This window comes from Tachysurus vachellii, chromosome 3 (assembly GCF_030014155.1).
Source record: "Tachysurus vachellii isolate PV-2020 chromosome 3, HZAU_Pvac_v1, whole genome shotgun sequence".
Classification (NCBI taxonomy): domain Eukaryota; kingdom Metazoa; phylum Chordata; class Actinopteri; order Siluriformes; family Bagridae; genus Tachysurus; species Tachysurus vachellii.
Window position 1 is genome coordinate 11872888 of NC_083462.1, and position 22048 is coordinate 11894935.

The 22048-nt window shown below is 38.7% G+C and overlaps 2 protein-coding genes across 4 annotated transcripts in view; both read left to right on the forward strand.

The window, feature by feature from the left end:
- The window catches only part of ptprua (protein tyrosine phosphatase receptor type Ua), a 237953-nt gene that overhangs the window by 148324 nt on the left and 67581 nt on the right, over positions 1-22048 (forward strand). For all 3 annotated transcript variants that reach the window (XM_060865749.1, XM_060865751.1, XM_060865750.1), the window contains exons 6-7: positions 2484-2661; positions 5810-6103. In XM_060865749.1, the coding sequence (XP_060721732.1) occupies positions 2484-2661; positions 5810-6103 (472 nt within the window). The remainder of the gene's footprint in view (positions 1-2483; positions 2662-5809; positions 6104-22048) is intronic.
- Positions 10269-22048, forward strand: part of apoea (apolipoprotein Ea) — a 335076-nt gene continuing 323296 nt past the window's right edge. The window contains exon 1 of the mRNA XM_060865753.1: positions 10269-10282. The gene's annotated coding sequence lies outside the window, so the exon portion shown is untranslated. The remainder of the gene's footprint in view (positions 10283-22048) is intronic.

Here is a 22048-nt window from a genome sequence, read left to right on the forward strand (position 1 = left end):
TGAAAGCCTGGTTGGATGGGGTGTATTTGAACAAGATTGAATTGGACAAAGAGGCTGAAGGTGAAGGTACAAAAGTAAAAAAATAGGAATGTTTGCTCAAAAAAATTAAATATGAGATATGATATTGTTGCTAGGTCCAAGTATAAGTATGCTTTGTGTGTGCGTTTGTGTTTAATTGAATCTCTGCTCTCTGGTGTAAAAAATGACCGGAAGTCAGTAAAGAATTGTGCATGTCTATCTAATGATAAAATGAGCATTAGAGTGAGAGTTTGAGGGCAGGAAATGTGAGCAATGAATGTGCTGTGACATTTATGAATTGCTCCTCCAACCCCTCCAACCTTCCTGTCTATCAGTCTGACATTTGCTTTATTCCCCATCGCACGTGTTTTGAGCTGTCCCACTTGCGCTGTGTAGGCTGACTGGACTGTTATAATATTCCCATCAGCGACTTCTCATATGCCATGCTCACGGTGCTTTCTTCACAATGACACAATATCAGCCAGCATGGTTATATTCAAACGATACAAAAGACTAATTGTAACTCTCAGAAAAACAGCACGGACCATATCTGAGTTTCAGTTTCAAGAAGAACCAGTGAAAAAGCTCTGGGAAACCATTAGCAAAATTTTAATAAGGAAAATAATATGCAGCTTTATGAATTTTCAAAGGATACCATGACTGACACATTCACTTGAAAGGCCACATTAAGATCACAGAAATGCTACCAACTAGGAAGATGAAGGGGCTACTTCCAAGACTCATGAATCCTCTGGATCTTTTTGAACTGACAAGAAACTTATCCTTGTTAGGGCTTTTCTGGATTTTTGTGTATTTCCTAGAACTTTACACTACAACTCACCACATCACAGACCAAGAAGAAAGCAAGTTTAATATGAAACGTTAGTAGACATGTTTTAAAAACTCTTCACTAAATACAATAGAAAACACTTTATATAATGCACATGCATATTGTTGATCGATCAGGCATCAGAGACGGATACAAGTACAGATGGCGCTTTTGTTATTAAGACAGACAGAGGAAAGAAAAAAACAAGATAAAAAAAGGTCATGAAATGAAGAAACAGATCCGAGGAATAAAAAAAAAAAACAGCTAACCTGAAATGATTATGGATTCAAGTCATCCTGGTAAGTTTGTATTTACAGTGTGCATTTAAGGGCTAAATCGTGATGGCTAGATGACTGGTATAGAGCATCTGCAAAACATCAGCTCTTGTGTGGTGTTCCCATGATGCAGTGGTCAGTATCTATCAAAAGTGGTCCAAGGAAGAAACAGTGGTGAACCGGCGGCAGGGTTGTGGTGCATTGATGCACGTGTTGAGCAGAGGCTGGCCCATGTTTTCCGATCCACCAGACAAGTTACTATAGCTCAAGTCACGTTTTCTTTAACATCATGTGTGTGGATGGTTTAGTGTGTGTGTGTGTGGCTGACCTAAACACATGGCACCAGGAAAGAAGGCAGGCTGGTGACAGTGTGATGCTTTGGGCAATGTTTTGCTGGGAAACCTTGGGTCCTGGAGGACCAACACAATATTTGAAAGGTGGTCATAATGTTATGCCTGTGATTGGTGTATATCGCCACAGACTAGCAACAGGACTTGTTTATTGTATCAGCTGATACATTGGATTCCACGTGCTGTTTTCCAGATAGATATTGCTTTATTAGAATTCAATAGACATGTATACAGTACTGTATGTCTAATGATTGGTAGTTCACGTCAGTGCTCAGATACAGCCAAGGTTTCTACTCTTACTGTATACAGAATTCCAGTATATCCAAACTTATCATTTTGGCTATTTGGATTTGATGTACTTACTTAACACAATAATGATAATAATAATACAGTATCACTATAATCACCTTTGGACCTTTAATCGACCCTAAACCTGTTATTTAATTATATAGGCTTATTAATTATATAATTTATTAAGAGTAAAGCTGAAGTATACCTACTGTAACATTTAGTGTATTTCTCTTCAAATTGATGTTGGTACTTGTAAACTTGAATTCTTATTTTATTCCCTACTCTGTTTCTCATTTGTGGCTTCATGGTCTCTTTTAGAAGTCTATACAACACTGAGGTTGGAAAATACAATAAAAATTAAAAAAAAGCACATTCAGGATTATTCAGAAGGAATAGATGTATGTTATTAGATCCAGATATAAATAAGTTTATCTATATTTAAATGTAGATCCTGATAGAATGATTGTAGAGTCTGCATTTGGTTAGGAATTTTTTATTGCATAGAGTGAAGTGAAAAATAGATCAATAAAATTGTCTCTTTGATGTATCTAATGATTTGGTCTCTTCTAAGTCTACGTTAATAAAACTGAGCATTAATTAAATGCTTTTGTTCTTTTTTTCTTCCAGAATGTGTAATATTTCTCTCTCTCTCTCTCTCTCTCTCTCTCTCTCTCTCTCTCTCTCTCTCTCTCTCTCTCTCTCTCTCTCTCTCTTTCCCAGAGGCATAATGGTCTTCTAATGGTACCATATTCCCTCACATCATCAGTCGGTGAGCGTCGTTTGGCTGCATGGTTTCAGATAGATAGAGCTCAACGGACCGAGCAGGATCTTTATCGCTGTATCACACAATCATCCTATGGAGCTGCGGTATCCAACTTTGCAGAACTCATTGTCAGAGGTATCATCACACTCATGTCTATACACAAGCCCTGATAGAATGCATTAAGCCTCATTTTCTCCCAGTTTGGTTAGAAAACTCTTGCCTACCAGCTGACGCATGAAGCCAACCTTTTCAAACTGCTGCTAATGCTGCATCAGGTGTTTAAATAACACACTCACAGGAAAGCACTCCGTCCTCTTCCACATCCATGTCCTCATAGATGCCTACGATTAGCACTGTCTGACTGACAAAGGAAAATGTATATGTATTTGTATGAAATCTTTCTTAATGAAAGAGCTTAGAAAATTTAGCTCTCTTGGCTCCTGGCCATAGAAGACTCTGGGGTACCTTCTGACACCAAAAATTACCACCAAAATAGATATCATATTTGTTATGTCTTATACACTTTATATATCAACACTACAACTACAATCATGCCATACATACATATACCTACATACATGGCTAGACATATATATATATATATATATATATAGATATATATATATATATATATATATATATATATATATATATATGTGTGTGTGTGGGTGTGTGTATACATATATATATAAGGAATCATAAAGAATACAATATAATAAAACAGAAGTGTATTGTGTATAATAACAAAGAAGCAAGCGATAGCAAGCAATACGTGCTCAGTTATAATATTCATAGATCAGTGACCCATTCTCGCTCTCTCTCTCTAACTGTGGTCAGATGTTAGAATTCCAGTTTAGAACACCTTGAACATTTGACTCACTTCTTCCTTTTTTTCCCTTTTAATAAAATACCTCTCACAGATCTCTTGTAGCTCTCCCACACCAAAGACTTCCATCAGCAAAGAACATACAGTACACATTTTCTGACTTCCTTATCCACTGTCATCACTGTCATCCACTGTCATTCCACTTTCCATCAGTCTATTAGTTGCTGCCTTTCCTCCGAGATCAACTGAAGTTACTGTGAAATATCACAGAGTCACACTAGTATAATGTCATGCTATTTCCCCATAGTGTACGTTATTAGAACTGCAAATCCCATTATATTCAATGCTGTCTATCAGCCATGCAGTAATTAATCATCAACCATCTGCAATTAATGACTGACTTCAAGGCTGTTCCACTAACAGAAAGAGATGCTCATACATCCATGGTTTGCAAATGAGAATGAGTTATTTGTCTCCTCTGACCACAGAGACCATCCTTTTCTCTATTTAGCAGCGGCCTGCTAAATATCAGGCAGTATTTAGGAGAAGTCGTGACTTTCTCCGGAACCATTAATTTATTGACTCACTGATATTTAGCATGGATTCTAATCACGGCAAAGTGACATCTTCAAAGGTGAAAATATCTTGAATATAGTATTTTAAATGAAAATGTGTAATCTATTATAAAAATACAAGGAAGTGAGTATAAGTCGATTAAAATAAATATATAAATAACAAAATGAATTTGCTAATGGATTTCAAGCCTCATAATAAATAAATAAGATAATAATAATAATAATAATAATAATAATAATAATAATAATAATAATAATAATAATAATAATAATAATATACTTTTATTTTTTGATGTATTTATTTATTTATTTATTTATTATTATTATTATTTATAATCTCGAGCTTGAAAAAGTATCATTCCATTGGCAAGTAATTTTATGTATCTATTTCAAGAAGCCAAAATATATAAAATGACTAGAAATAGCTTTGTAACCTTTTAATAGGAAAAACTACAAGCATTTATTAATATTTTAGAAGTATTCAGGATGTAACTTTTTATTTATTTTTTTAATTCAACTATACAAATCCACTTTTCAGATGTTTTTGGAGATTTGACGTTTGATTTAAAGCCACCAATAGGAGGACAGCACAGGCTGATGTGGAACTCCCTGGATATTTAAAGACACTATAGAGGCAATGGTGCAATATAAATGAAATTTGACTATGGACAAGGAAAAATATCTATGTTACCAACATTTTAGTGTATAATACCCTTATGAGTCGGAATCGCTCTGATTAATGATGTGTACAGAATGTCTACCATTAAAGACCCTTACTGGTGAATCTGGAGAACATTCAGACAGAATAGAAATGGCATGACAATATATGTATCATACAGACGTACGCTGGCTTAAGAATTTTAGATAAAAATGACATTTTTGCATTCTCCACAGTTCCTGCTTGTGTCCATGAGTAACCTTGATTTGTTTTGCCTTTTGATATCTGCTTACTTCCACTTCACTTATTCCAACCTCATTTGGAAGTGCATCAAAGAAGCCCTTGAACTTAATGTAAAAACCCCATGTACCCTGTAGTGCTTCTTATGAAAGCAAGTCAATAGACTGGTTAGAGTCACCCAGACTGGAACAGAAATAACCTGTTGGCAAACACTTGTGTAAATGAGTCTTTATTCTGCCTCATGGTCAATCATAACAATCATAACAATTTTTCAAGTACCACTTTGTTGTGATTAAATTCTTTTGTGACTAAACTTTTACACAGACTAAAAATAAATGTTCCTTAAATTATAAAATAAAGGTAAAGTAATTATTTGTAAGTACATTAGAGTGGTTCACACACACACACAAATGTGCATAATATATTCAAATTATTATTGAAAAGCAGTGTGAATAAAGCACTTGTGGATACGTATAAAGATATCATAATGTCTTTTTTATAAGCTTTACATTTAAAGCCATGATCAGGTTTGTATTGCCTGGACACACTGGAGTCTTTTTAAATAACTTTGTAACTTCGAACAAATGTTTTAAACTCATAGTATCTTAAGTATGTAACTTAGTGTGCCAGCATTAATGTATCCAATGTTAGAGATTTAAGCACTTATGTACGTCGCTCTGGATAAGGGCGTCTGCCAAATGCTGTAAATGTAAATGTAAATATTATGTTTAAGAGCAGACTTGGTCGATCTGCTATTAATACATTAGTTATAGCTTATTCTGGTATTGATGAAAATACGCAGTTTGGAGAGGAATCAAATGGACTCTGTTTTCCAATTGTCACTCATGCCAAGCATGCCGAATGACTAACATCTGAGTTGATAGTTTTGATAGTATAGATTTATCAGTCTAATGCAAAGAAGCTCACATATAATGGAAGTCTTGGCCAAAATCGTTACTTTCACTATTTTCTTCCCTTTTTTAGTCCCACCCACCCCGATAGCCCCACCTCAACTGCTACGGTCAGGCCCCACTTACCTGATCATTCAACTGAACACAAACTCCATAGTGGGCGATGGGCCGGTGATTCGTCGGGAGATAGTGTACCGAGCCAGCCATTCTCCTTGGTCAGAGACTCACGGCGTCAGCTCTCTCACCTACAAAGTTTGGCATCTGGAACCAGACACTGAGTACCGTATCAGCGTTCTCCTCACCCGACCTGGAGAGGGGGGGACTGGACCAGCTGGACCTCCTCTGGTCAGCAGAACTAAGTGTGCTGGTGAGTAAGAACTTAAACTTTCTACTGTGCAAACAAGTACATTTGTATGCTATACATACAGACATGCAGATAAACAAGTGCACTATACTAGACTTTATATGCAATATAGAATAAATGCAACACAAATGCAAAGTCAATTCAATGTCAGCCAGGCATCAGGTGACCGCAGACCTGGACACTTTTGGCACGTGTTCTCTGCAGTGTGTTTCAGACAGTTGGCCCAGTGTTGCTTTTGTTGACAGTAAGCTGGTTCACTTTGCTCTGACCCCTCAGCTCTTTGTTTGTCCTCTGGTGCAGTCATGCATTGCGCATGCTGATTGCTTATTGCCCTGATACCTCTGTTTGTACATCGCAGTGATATTTTCTAATGAACATAGTCAGAACTGTTTCTAAAAATCACAACTAATGATTGATCTACAGCTATCAGCAATAACATTAAACCACCTGCCTAATGTTGTGTAGGTCCATAAGGTGTGCTGTGGTTTTTGTCACCAAGCTGTTAGCAACAGTCCTATCTGTAAATTGTGAACCAGGGCCTTCATGGATCGGACTTGTATGTCCACCATGTCCCTGAGATGCTTTGATTGGATTGAGATCTTGGGGAATTTGCGGCCTGAGTCAACACCTTAAACTTATGTTTCTAAAAGCATTCCTGAAAGGCTCTAGGGTTAGGGTTAGAGTTTGACCCAGTCATTTAACCCTCACAAATTGGCCCTTTATATTTATAGTGTTTGTCAGACCCCCTTATCAAAAATGATTTATATTTATCTTATTTTCATAACTGAGCAGTTGAGGATTAAGGGTCTTCCTCGAGCCAAAAAAGTCACACTTTGGTGGTCCTGGGATTTGAAATCACAGTCTTCTAATCAGAAGTCATTTTATTTTAACTACTGAGCCACCACTGCCCTTACACTTCTTACACTTTCCTAAATCCTACTTGACATTTTGACCGACTTTTCACTCTTCAGCCTAATTGCTAATTGGTTTAAATCCAGCCATCATTTTTTACCACAATATACCGACCCATTTGACATTTTCTGGTGTCAGTTTGCTGTCGTTGCTGGGAAGTCGTAGCAGCGGTATCTTGCCCTGTCTTGTTGGGGTTATTAGTGAACACTTTCTGTGATGGATGACTGAGAAGTGAAAGGAACTAATTCTCCTTTCCCAATGCAATTAGCCACAAACACCTATTAGGGTAGTTATGTTGGGGCCTATCGTGATGTGAGAAGTAATTTAACTCTCTTAGAAACAATATAAAAACTGAATCAACAGAAAATTGTAACACTTTATTTTTTTAGTGATGAGTAGCTGGAAGGATATCATCTGGCAGGAAGATATTAGTTGCACAAACAAGTGTTATATTCCTGTTGGGGAATTACTACAGCAGAGTTTAATGGTGTACTTTAATATATGCACTTGATGTATGTGTAGGATCCAGGCTGTGTACTTAGTCTAATTATGCATGGGCTGCTATCCAGGTTTAGCTGAATTTGGCTGAAGTGAATGTAGTCACAGAGCTACTGTCCCCCTTTATATAAATAAAGTGTAATGCTGCTCCTCTGACATGAGAAGATCTCAAAGGGGGTTTTTACACCTGTTCACTTCATGCGTTTTCAGTGATCCGATAGCTATCCGATGTAATTGGATTGTAATTGGTAATTGTAACTGTAAATGCCCTCCGAAACGGTTTCGAGACGGATATAAATCCGATCGCTCAAACCACTTCAGGAGATGGTCTGGGACGCATTTCAGATGAAACTGGACAGGTGTAAATGAATGTGGTTGTTCAAGCCACATACGTCAGTGCTATATTCCTCCCAAACGGAAGTACGTCACTCGCAGGTGACTCGAAAGTCGTGCATTGTGCGAGAAACAAATATGTTTTCCCACCAGTGCTGGCTCCAATCTTTCACCCATGTGTCTCGTTGGGTCTTAAAATGCACTGCTGCCGCCAGTGAAAATGCAGCAAACAGTAAATGCTGTTTTTTGTAGCAAACGCATACACCAAAGCGCGTTCCATTTCAATTACCCCGGAAATAAGGTGAAATATATTTGCATTTTGGGCGGGAGTAGAAAGATTCGCCGAGTTTATGTGGCCTAATGTAAATGGAACAGTTTTAACAACTCAGATAGCTATCGGATCAGAGAAAACACATGAAGTGACCAGGTGTAAAAAGGCCCAAAAGGACCAGCTTCTGCTAGAGTGCTATCAGGCATCTCCCACTAAGCAAAGACACCAGGACAGAACCGAGACCTTCAAGAGAGATTATGTCTCAAATTTTTCATTAGAACAGCTCAGGGTCACCCAGGAGGAGCAGGAATCTGTGTCTGGGATGTCTGGAATGAACTTCTCAGTGTTTGAGGGACTGAGTACATATAATATGACTTTAAATTGCAACTGCAAACTCTCAGCTTTAGAAAAAAATTATTAACCTCAAACCATGGCAATAGAGATATATGAAATACCATTTGTGGAATTTGGCAATCAGGTAATTGACTTATCTTATTAACACTCTGAGCAACTGAGTGTTAAGGTCCTTTCTCAGAAGTCCAGGACCTACAGTTTGGTGGATCTTGGATTTGAGCTCACGAGCTGTTAATTAGTAGTGAGCTACATTAACCACTACACATATCACTATTACATCATGACATTTTTTCCAAACAGAGAGACATTAATTACTTCCTTGTTATCCTAATTTTATGTTGTTAGATGTTCATGTTACACATGATGTGGACTCAACTGTAATCAGGAAACTGGCTCACAAAATGTACAATAGATTTCTATTTCAAATCAGTATTTAAATATCCCTGAGTATGTGACAAGAATGTGTTTGTTCATAATTGTTCATAACTCGAGTTCCGAATCAAGTATCCCAAATCGAGTTGCAACTGTGGGGATGTGGTAGCCTAATGGTGTTGGACTACCAATCGGAAGGTTGTGAGTTCAAATCGCATGTCCATCGAGCTGCCACTGCAGGCCCCTGAGCAATGCTCTTAATTGCTCAGTTGTATCAACAATGAGATAAAAATGTAAGTCACTTTCGAGAAGGGCGTCTGATAAATGCTGGAAATGTAAATGTAACTGTGACACCCACTGATAAAAGTGTCATGCAAGTGAATAAATGAAAAAAAAAAAAAAGATTAAAAAGCAACACATTAATGCTTTAGATGATACATGCTAGTGCTTATTGCTGTAAACAGCATGCATTAGTACATTTTATTTGAATGATATATGATATTTTAACTTTATTAATATGAAAACCGTATGATAGATCTCAGAGCAGTTAGTCAGCCGATGAACAATGTGGAAAAACTATGAGCTATAATGCATAACACACAATGCATGTCCAACATAAAGATGAGGGATATAAAATGAGCTGGAGCTGAAATCCTGAAACCAAAATACAGTGTAAACGTGGACTGCCATTTCATCAAATTTGTATTCAATTGTGTTCCACATCATCACTAACAGTGATTAATCATTTATTAAGAATGAAAGAATAACAAAATCAATCTATTTGCATTAGGATCTTTGACCCAGCTCTTTATTTTTCTCTTTCATTCATCTTATATATTAAGTAGATATAAAAAAAACTTAACGAACTATAAATGAGAATATGGACTGAGAACTTAATCATCTAGAAAATACTAAACATAATGTGATTAGTGGAATACATTAGTGGATACATTAGTAGAATTATTAATGAGCACATTTTGCATTAAAAAAAAAAAGGTACTAAATGTTCTATCTATGACAATTTCCCCAAACCCAAACATAAAAATAGACTTTTAGAACTTTTTTCTGAAAGCAGTGACCTATTTCATAAAGTACATCTTAAAACATTGTGCATCCAGAAGATGTCTCTATACATCAGGGACTTTTTGCTTGGTAGCCATCCGTATACTGGCAACACAACCTTTTTTTGCTACCCATAATCTGGATCAGAGAATTTCTTGGCTTACACAATAAATGACCCGCACAATTCTTTCCACTTACCCCTCTGACACACTCTTGGCCCCGGTTTCCTTTTACTCTAGCAACCACATAGCACACAATTTTGCTGTATCTCTGCAGACCAGACTGCATGGTATTCTTTTTGTTTTTGTTGAATTTTTGTTGAAAACTATAGAAATCACCCTTCTTCTACTTACACCTACACACTACATCATTAGTGTTAATGTCACCATTTTTAAAATATAATTAGATGCTACAGTATTTCCTCTCCTCAGCATATGTTTTGAAATAACTGCTTCTTAAAGGTTCTTCTGTATGTTTAGTATGAGGTCATGCAGAATATAGGTGAAGGTGGTGGTGAGACAGTGATCAGACTGGGGTTAAAATCCATAATAAGCCAAAATACACCTGCTGTTGTATCTGATGGTATCTCATGTAACTCATTATTTCCCCTGACTAGACCTCTTTTTCCACCTTGTCTGTGGCTACCTGTAACTATGAAATTATTTTTGGTTTTCAATATGTCAAGACCGGCATCTCTGGGAAATTGTCCATAGTGTGTGATTGTGTGAGTGAATGAGAGTGTGTGTGTGCCCTGTGATGGGTTGGCACTCCGTCCAGGGTGTATCCTGCCTTGATGCCCGATGACGCCTGAGATAGGCACAGGCTCCCAGTGACCCGAGGTAGTTCGGATAAGCGGTAGAAAATGAATGAATGAATGAATGAATGAATATGTCAAGACCAACAATTGCTTTTATTTTTACATACACTCCTTGTGTGTTCTTTATAGGTTAGATTTGTGGTAACACACAGAAGTATTTGGCCATTTTTGTCAAGGTATTTGCCCAGGTACTTGCTCAGACTCTTGTCATTTCATGACTGAACTACTGCAACTCACTGCTGGCAGGTCTACTTATGAATGCAATTCATCCTCTGCAAATGATCCAAAATTCAGCTGCATGACTTCTTTTAAACCTGCCTAAGTTCTCACACACCTCCCCACTGCTGCGCTTTTCCACTGGCTTCTGGTAGAGTCATGCATCAGATTCAAAACACTGATGCTTGCCTACAAAGCCAAAAATTGTCCAGCTCCCTATTACCTCAAAAATCTTATCACTCCTCACACTGCACCACACTCCATTAGAGCTACCAGCGCTGCTCGACTGGTCCCACCATCTCTAAGGGTAAGAGGTAGATTTACAGCAAGACTCTTTTCTGTTCTGGCACCGAGGTGTTGGAATGAACTTCCCCTAGGGGTCCGGACAGCCGAGTCATTGGCGGGTAAAGACCTCATTCTTTATATTTAAAAAAAATATATTTTTTAGGTTGATGGTATCCTAAGTCTGTAACCTAGTGTAACCTTTAGAGACTTAAAAGAGACCTTTAGAGACCTAGTGTAACCTTTAGAGACTTAAAAGCACTGTTGTATGTCACTCTGGATAAGGGAGTCTGCCAAATGCTTTAAATGTAATTTATTTATTTATTTCATTCATCCATTCATCTTCTACCGCTTATCCAAACTACTTCGGGTCACGGGGAGCCTGTGCCTATCTCAGGCGTCATTGGGCATCAAGGCAGGATACACCCTGGACGGAGTGCCAACCCATCGTAGGGCACACACACACACACACTCATTCACTCACGCAATCACACACTAGGGACAATTTTCCAGAGATGCCAATCAACCTACCATGCATGTCTTTGGACTGGGGGAGGAAACTGGAGTATCCCGTTTATTTATTTATTTATTTATTTATTTATTTATTTATTTATTTATTTAATTATTTTAAACATTTAAAATTTGCATCTATTTATTTATGTATTTAACATTTTAATTTTTTATTTAATGATTGATTGATTGGGTTGGTACATTATCCACCTGAGGCATTTCTCAGGCATGACCATGGCATGACCATGGCATGACCATGTCCTCAACTGGCTCAATAAAGCTGACTTCCCAGTTGTTCCTTCAAGAATGGACAAACTTTTTCAAATCAGTCCTGCGAGGTTCCATAGTGGACTTTTGAACTGTACTTTTTCAAGGAAGCTCAAGTTGGTTTCGGGACATCATTCCAGTTTCATATGGAGCTCCGGTAATCGACCATGGAAGGAACATGATGTATTCCTATGAATATATTAATTCTGATGAAGGTCATTGGTTCCTCATTGCATTGAATTGGCTGCAGCTCTGGAGGCAAAGATATTTCCATTGTGCCAAAAGAAGTTAAAAAAAATTCCAAAGCAATTTGAGCAGCAATATTACAAGGATGGATGACAGGACTTCCAATAGAATGCCTGCAAGCAGTATCCAGAGCAGCATTGTCTCATCTGTTTAGTCCACTAGATCTCTAATTATGAGACTATTTTTGGTTTAAAATTTGCCAATAAATAACTTGAGTTCTATGAGAAATAGACAAAGACCCACAAATAACCTATAATGGATTCACAAAATCATTTTATGACGCACAACCTCACTTATCAATTCAATTTTCGTGTTTTTTTGCATATTTGGATGTCACATAGCATTTGTGAAGTGGCCTGGATTTCTAAAGCGCTTCTTACTTTTCTCAGTGAAGTTTAGTCTGTATTTTTTTTCCACTGGATCTCAGATAATGAGACAGCGAGACAGTTTTTCACCGACGCTCCCGTTATTCCAATCTATAAATAGTCATGCAGAAATTACGTCCGTGTCATCATGACATGCAGTCTGGCTTGACTGAGGTGCTATAATAGTCAGCTGTCTTAATATGTGTGTGTCATAAATCATATAGCTCATCATACAAGACATCCCCTGAAGGCTAAAAAGACTGACAATTTAGTGCCTTCATCATCATTAAAGTATGAAAGAACTGTACAAAATGAGTTAATTATACTAATAATAACAATAAAAACAATGAAGCTAATTGTGATATTAGTTAGAATCGACATTTACAGCCCTCAGAGGGCAGATGGTAAATTTGCACCTAGATGTAATATAGATATAGTCTGATAGTAGCTCAAGGTCTGTATATTGGACTCTTCACATTAGACCACAAGTATAGTAGCTCAGCAGTGCTTCTGACAATGATACTGCTCCTAAAGCCCACACATATACAAAATAATGTGTTATAATACATTATTAATCTTTAAACATCTTCATATGCACAGCCTTTTGGGTCAGTATTATACATTCTCTTTGGCCGAATACATACCCACATTGGAGAAATCTCTCAACAGAAGAGTAACACTAGCTTGTACCAAAAAAAAATAAATAACATGATGTAGCATACCTACCAACCTGTTGTGAGATGGAGACTGAGACAGATGCAGTCGTATACAGCTTTAATGAAAGTCTGAGTCACACAATGCCAAAACACTCAGGGACAAAAACAGGGTCAAGTGATCAATAAACAGGGAAAACAAAACTCGGCAAAATCGCCCTGGTCAAAAAATCCTTTTGCATTCTAATAGAAAACATCCTTTAGGAATTGTCAGGCAGGTCTAACATAGAAAACAGTATAATATATAACATATAATATATATTTACTAGACATGCGCTGGGAATCCCATTAGATCCCTGTTATAATAATCTACAAATCCTGTTCAAGATTTAAAGATGAAAAATTTTTAAATAAAATTATTCTGTATTTCCTTTTGGACTCTTATTGTTCTTTCTGTATACAATTCCTAAAAGATTCAACAGTAAAGTATAAATAAATAATCAATCAATAGAAAAAATACACCACATGATAAATTATGCATGTGTCATTTATACAGTATATGTGATTTTTTTTATAGACTCTAACCTCTCTGGTAAAGTTGAATTTGGTGGATTGACTTGTTTTAAATTATATTTCAATATTATTATATGTTTATGTAATATTACTTCATATTATCATATTATGGGGACAAGGTGGTGTAGTGGTTAGAATAATTTCTTTGTAGCGCTGCACTGTGTGTATCCTTCTTTCCTCTAGATCCAGGGGTGTCCTCTGGGTACTCCAGTTTTCCTCCCCAGTCTAAATACATGAGTTATAGCTAGCTGACTAGCTGAACATACTGTGTAGATGTGTATTCATATGTATTTATGTGAGAAAGTATGTTCAGTGTTTCCCTGCCCTATGCCTTAAGGTCCCTGGAATAGACTACAGGTTCCCAACAAACCAGTATAAGATAAATACTACAGAGGACAGATAGATAGATTGATTATATTAGCTTTTAAAAAATACCTTGAATAATAACTGTATGTACCTTACAAAATCATATAAAACAACCAATATTTGAACGGCAATACAAGACAAAATTTGCATTAAATGTTATTAAAATGTCTTTTTTGCTTTTAGGATATGCTTTAGCAACTTTGAAACTAATTCAAGTGGCTCTTATTATATGAATCATGATTAGATCTGATGCGAGAAGGAGCCGGTGGGGAGATGTAAAGCTCGTCTAAGATAAGAGACAGAGATATTACGTTTCCAATAATATTAGCTATAACGGTATTAAAAGTCTCTATTAAACGTGTCCAGACACAAATGAGCTCTGTCTGCTTTGCAGAGTAAAACTATTTCTACTCCATAAGCAAGACCGCACATGTGGCATGCTGGGACTGTTGCGTAATACTTTTTATTTTAGACCAGGCGCTGCCTCGTTTTCCATTCGATGATTTAGTAAATCTAAATGTAAATATCTGACTGACCATCAGATACTTAGAAATATGCATTCCCACTGTGACCACATAGTTCATAAATCCAAGAGATTTTCATTCCTAATCTCTGAGATGGTAATAACTTTGACAGCAAAGTTTGAATGCTGCAGAAAGTTAGGTTAGATAAGGCCGACAGGCTAAAATATTGATCGGACATCTAGTAAATCTGACATTATGTACAGAAGGGATTGTTGAAATGTTTGCAGCAAATAAATAAAATAGTAGAACATTTATTTTATGAACCTATTCCATCCATTAGTTGTACTGCTTATACTACATATGATCACAAAGGGACTCAGGGTGCAAGGCAGAGAAAGGGGACACTCCATACAGGGAAAATGAAGGAAGGAATGAAGGAAGGAAGGAAGGAAAGGAACAAGAAAGGATGGAAGGAAGGATATTGGAAGCGTCTCTGCAAATCAATACAACACATTTGTTTTCCATTCTCCCGTAATGAAATCTATCTCGATGGTGAGTGGTGCTTTCGGGAATGTACAGGAAGTGAACCCCTATAAACAGGAAGTGAGCGGTCACTGTTTGAATTGATTAGTATGAAACAGATGTGAAGCACATGTTGTATCTTCCCAGATACCTACAGGAGATTTGTTTGGACCTGATTGTTTTTTTGTAAATGAGTTATACAGGCTATACAGGCTATACAGGTGTCTCAGAGCAGTCTAGCCACTCACTAAGACACTTCCAAGATGGCGCCTGTGTGTTGGGCACGCCGTCTGTCGCTCTCGTGTTTGTGTGTTTGGTTGTCTGCTTTGTTTTTAAACTGTTACTCGCTTTTAACCTACGACCGCCAAACACTATTGGATATCCGCAACTCTGTTGCTAAATCTCTCACCAACCAAAACACCTCTGAGTTGAACTGCTTTTTCAACTACACATACGAGTCCATCAAACCGCCTTTACCTGAATGTTTTCGCCGATGGCCTCTCAACATCACCCGTAGAAAGCGAAGGAGGAAACGGGGCAACCCCGGAGGTTACATCGTGAAGCTAAAAGCTCATCTGCGGGCGAACTTTCTCGCGGATCCTTCCTACGTACCGATGTATCGCGGCTATGCGCTTCGGTGCCCGCTGGATATGTCACACAGGTGCCTTCGTTTTGTCTCACCCTCGCATCCGAGCCATGATCATTACCGTGCTTGCCATGCCGGTATCCACCGAATTGGTCTCGGCTCCTGGGGTCGAGTAGTTACACACAACAATCTTCGCAAGTTGAAGAGAGCGTCCTCTTCACCTGTTACCTTCTCCTCACCGAAGATGGCATTATTAAATGCCCGTTTGCTGGTGAATAAGACTTTTTTATTAAATGACTTCTACTCTTCCCACAACCTGGACTTTATGTTTATCACGGAATCCTGGATAAAGGTTGGTGATTTAACGCCGTTTTCTGACCTGATCCCCGCAGATTGTACATTTTTTAACACGCCTCGTCCGAGTGGACGCGGAGGGGGAATAGTTACCATTTTAAAGAGCTCTCTATCTGAACGCTGTCGTCTAACTCCAATTATGACATTTACCAGCTTTGAAGTTCAGTTACTTCATTTAGACTGGAATGGTCCGGTTTGTTTAGGGGTGATCTATCGTCCTCCTCATTCGACCACGGACTTTATACAGCATCTCACTGAACTAATTGGCAATATTGCTGTGAGTTATGATCGCTTTTTGTTGGTGGGCGATTTTAACGTGCATGTTTGCTGTCCGTCTATCCCCCTTTCACATGACTTTTTGAACTAGCTCGAAACGTTTAACCTATCCCAGTGGATCAGTGACCCCACCCACATCCAGGGACATACGCTTGATCTGGTTCTTATGGATCTTATGGACTTGATGTGGCTGATATTGTGCTTTCTGATATTATGTTCTCAGATCATAAGCCTATATTATTCTCCCTGTCTCTTCCAGTCATCTCTCACTTTTCTAATATGTCTGTAAGTGTTTCACGTTTTTATTCTCCACAGTTTAGCATTAATTTTAACTCGTATTTTGCCAAATGCTGCTCACAGTTGCTCCTGGAGCAGCCATTACCTGACTTGGATGCTGACCAACATCTTGGCCTCTTAAATTCTGCCTGGCTTGAGACCGCAAATGCAACTGCTCCTCTCAAACCTTGCAAGAAAAAATAAAAATCTGTAGTTTGGCAAAACGCTGAGACTCGTCTCCAAAGACAACTTTGCAGAAAGGCAGAACGTAAATGGAAAAAGGACAGGCTGCATGTTTCTCTTCAGATATTTAGAGACTCTCTTACATCTTACCAGACTTTAGCCAAATCTGCGAAAGCTGCTTATTTCTCTAATCTAATTGAAAGAAACCACTCTAAACCTAAGGTTTTGTTTTCTATCATTAAATCCGTGACAAATCCTTCTGTTAAATCTATGCCTGTTTCCTCTGTTGCTGTCTGTGAAGGCTTCTTGAGATTCTTTAGTGACAAAATCACTAAACTAAGACTAAGTGTTCGCCCCACTATAACTCCTATCTCTTCCCCAATCACGTCAAAGGTCTCTGCATTTTTTAAAGCTTTTGAGCCCATCAACCTCCAGCAACTGAAGGAGGTGATTGTCAAGCTCAAACCCTCATTTTGTCCTAGTGACATAATTCACCCAAAATTTTTAAAACAAATCTTTCACTCAATTGGTCCAGGCCTGCTGTCTCTGATCAACAAGTGCCTGCAAACTGGCTCAGTCCCTGCCAACCTTAAGGTTGCCACTGTTCTCACTGTGCTCAAGAAGCCTTCACTGGACCCCTCCATTCAAAAAAACTTTCGACCTATCTCTGTCTTGCCTTTCATGTCAAAATTTCTGGAGAAAATTTTGCTAAATCAACTCCAAAGTTTTCTGAATAACAATTGTATCTATGAGGTCTTTCAATCGGGTTTTAAGTCTGCTCACAGTACTGAGTCTGCCCTTTTGAGAGTTTTAAATGACATTTACCTTTCTACTGACTCTGGAGACTCTGTGGTTCTTATTCTCTTAGATTTATCAGTTGCTTTTGATACCATAGACCTCTCCCTTTTATTATCAAGGCTCGAGACCTGGGTAGGTCTAAAAGCTAATGTTTTGAGCTGGTTTCAGTCATACCTAACTGACAGAAAGTTCATAGTGAAACTGGGTAACTTTTCCTCCTCCCCCGGCGCGCTGTCCTGTGGCCTTCCACAAGGCTCTATTTTAGCTCCTTCTCTATTTTCGTTATATATGCTACCCCTGGGCTCTATTCTCCGGAAACATGATGTATCTTTTCATTTCTATGCTGATGACACTCAGATCTACTTACCAATTAGGAAAAATAATCCTTTAGCAATCTCATCTCTTCTAAAATGTTTAGAAGAGGTTAAATTATGGCTGGCACAAAATTTTCTGTTTTTAAATGATGAAAAGACTGAGGTAATAATGTTTAGCCCAAATGAGAACTCTCAGTCCTCTAGCATCAACCTAGAGAGCTTATCTGTTTTTAGATCTTCACGGGTGCAGAATCTTGCCATCTTTATTGATCAGCACTTAAAATTTGACAAAAACATCTCGTCTGTTATTGGGTCTAGCTTTTACCAACTGCGGATTCTCTCCAAAATTAAACATTTTCTTACCCCTAAGACTTTAGAAATGGCTGTTCATGCGTTTATAACCTCTCGCTTAGATTACTGTAACTCTTTATATTGCGGTATATCTAAAACTCAGATTACGCGTCTCCAGCTCGTTCAAAATGCTGCTGCCAGATTTCTCTCTAGCTGTCGCAAACATGAACACATCACTCCCATTCTTAAATCTCTACACTGGCTGCCGATTTCGCAGAGAATAGATTTTAAGATTTTACTCTTTGTCTATAAGTCTCTCCATAATACCGCTCCTCTCTGTTTATCTGAACTTCTTCATCCCTACTCTCCTATTAGAAGTCTTCTTTCATCTGACCAGGCCATGTTGGTGGTTCCTCGTGTACGGCTCAAGCGTAGAGGAGAGCGTGCTTTTTCTGTGGCCGGTCCTAGACTATGGAACTCCCTGCTACTAGAGATTAGGACGGCACCCACCATACTGTATCTAGTTTTAAGTCCATGCTAAAGACCCACTTATTTTCTCTAGCCTTTTCATGATTTGCCCAGGGGTTTATGTCTGTTTATATCTGGTCTATGGTTTATATTTATTTCTCCTTCTTTTACAGTACACTGGTTATTTTATTTATTATTTATTGATTTATATATATATATATATATATATATATATATATATATATATATATATATATATATATATATATTTACATATACATATATTTTTTTAAGAATTCTTATTTTAGTTTCTTGAACTACTTTGTGCATGTGTGTATTCTTAAGTGTATGTGTGTGTATGTCAAACGCACTATGAAGCACTTTGGTCAGCCATGTGGCTGTTTGTAAATGTGCTATACAAATAAAGTTGAACTTGAACTTGTACTTGAACTTCCTTTAATTTGTGATGAATGATGTCATGCGCTTAAGGGTTTTCTGTAGATTTACTCTACAGAACATTCAGTATGAAGTTCATTTTGTTCAGGGCTTGAGAATCACTTTGAACCACAATTCCATGGCTTCAAATATAAAATCCATCTTGGGAAGTCTGTACATGCTTGCACTGGGTTTGGAGCTAACGCAGGAAACGTTTTGATCCATTTCCTGTATAGCGGCACCTCTTTTTTTATTCAGCTTATACATCACTGTCAGCATGGCCTAAAGTGTCAATTCATCTCAGTCACTTAGAGCGACGAAGCGCGCCTCGAAATCAGAATCTTCTGTCTTCTATCTGCGTAATACTCCAGACACACACAGCACTCATGTTTTATGTCTTGATAGTTGTGACAAGTATGAGGATTTTTGATCGTTTTTTTTTTTTTTTTGCACTCTCTCTGTTTCATTGCATATATATGTATATTCATTCTAATACAAAAGGTATTGCTTATACCATGTGACGTATCAGTGTTGTCTCTGCAGACAATAGCAGATATTTTGCGACTGAATCAATGTTGCGATTATGAAAAACTGTTCATATTCAGTGGCTAGAATCCATCATGGAAACAGTAATTTTGACAGCAGCCCCGCAAAGCCGGCCGTGTGGCAGGCTAATCATACATACACACAAAAACATTATGTGTAATTTGGCAAATGCATGTGGGGAAAAAAGGAGCTATTTTAAAATTCATAAAGCAACTAGAAAGAGCATGTAGAAGATGGAGAGAAGGGAAACAGTGTTATGTGAATGTATGAAATCAATGTACGTGTTATTATAGATCAAAACATGGTGTATATAAGATTATATATTTCAGAATGTATGTACTTTTATGGTGCATACCTTCTGTGTGTCGGTGCAAATATGGACTCAAAAGCAGAGCACCAACTAAGGGTAATGAGAGGCTTTTATATGGGTAGTTCTAAATGCAGAGGCAGGGATAAGGGAAAAGACAGTCAAAATCACCAGGCACAACAGAAAAATAATCCGGCAAGAGGATTTCAAGGGGGGCAACATAAATATGCAAATGACACTGGGAGAACAGAGCAATAGTCAAAACCGAGAAATACTCCAAACAGGGATGGGGGGCAATTATCCAAGAGAAAATAAACAAAGTCAAACTGTGATCCTTAAACCGAAACAGCAGACAACCGCCGGGAGAAATAGTTCCAAATATCCAACGGGAAAATAAAGCGAGTCCAATGTCATGAGAAAAGCAAAATCAAAATAGTAATCCACTAACCGAAACAGCAGACAACTGCAGAGAGAAGGATCCAAGGAGCAAGCCTGGACAGGTTTAAGGCGGGACACATGGAAGGTGGGGCTCCTAGGGAGTTTAAGATAGGCGGCAACAGGGTTGAGTACCTTAGAGATGGGAAAGGGTCCGACGAGTCAGGGGGCGAGCTTGTGGCAAGCCACTTTGAGAGGCATATCCTTTGTTAGAAAGCCACACCCTTCGTCCGACAGGGCTCTTATCCACGTATGGCAACAACGCTTGACAAGGGCAAGAGCGGAGGGGACAGATGCATCGGACTCTTGATTAGAGAAAAGAGGTAGCTGGTAGCCATAGGCGGCCTGAAATGGGGACATTCCTGTGGCTGAGGAGGGCAGGAAGTTATGGCTTCAACTTCAAATCAACTTGGTGGACCAGGATTCAGGTTGTTCGGCGCACAGGATACAAAGGCCCTTCTTCAATTCTTGATTGCAATGTTCTTCCTGGCCATTACTCTGGGGTGGAACCCTGATGACAGACTGACTGTGGTTCCCAGAAGCTGACATAACTCATTCCAGAACCCAGATGTGAACTGTGGACCTCTATCTGAAACAATGTATTTGGTCAGGCCATGTAGTCGAAACACATGCTGGAGGAGGAGTTGGGCAGTCTCTTTGGCTGTGGATGAAGTGCGCCATCTTGGAGAACTGGTCCATAAACGAGCGAATAGTGGTTTGGCCAGCTGAGGAGGGCAGACCGGTAATGAATTCAACAGCAATGTGGGACTGTGGACGTCTAGGAATGGGGAGGGGGGCGAAGGAGCCCAGCCAGTCGAGTCTTGGAGTTCTTGTGCTGGGCACAAATGATGCATGCCTCTACAAATTCACAGACGTCCTTACAGAGTGTAGGCCACCAGAAACGCTGTTGCAAAATAGACAGAGTTTGAAACATTCCTGGGTGACAGAACAGGGGCAAACTGTGACACCAAAGAAGAACCTGGGGTGCAGATTTTTGGGAGCATACAGTACAGTCTGTTTTTCGGGCAATTGCTGGGCTTAGGTTGCCCTGATGTGGACCCTTGTCGGACCCTCCTTTCAATGTCTAGCTGGTGAACTTGAACGGGCACTGACAAGGGGTGAACGCCTTCAAAATTAGACCCATCCTCATCAGGGGAGTGTAGGCGTGAAAGGGCATCTGTCTTGGTATTCTTGGATACCAGACGATAGGACAGTGTGAAGTTAAAACTGCTGATCTAAAGGCCCCAGTGAGCTTGGCATGTGTTCAGGCGTTTGGCAGTTCTGAGGTATTCAATGTTGCGGTGATTGTTCCACACAATGAAGGGGAGCTCAGCCCCCTCCGGCCAGTGGTGCCACTCCTCCAGGGAAAGCTTGACTGTGAGAAATTCTCAATCCCCAATAGTGTGCTCTGCTAAAGTCAGATGGCGAGAGAAGAAAGCACACGGATGTACCTGGTTGTCCTTGGGTGAACTTTGAGATAGGAACGCCCCCACCCCCTGGTTGGAAGCATCAACTTCTATGATAAACTGAAGGGCTGAGTCAGGTAAGGACAGGATAGGAGCAGAGGTGAAGAGTTTCTTGAGCTTACTAAATGCC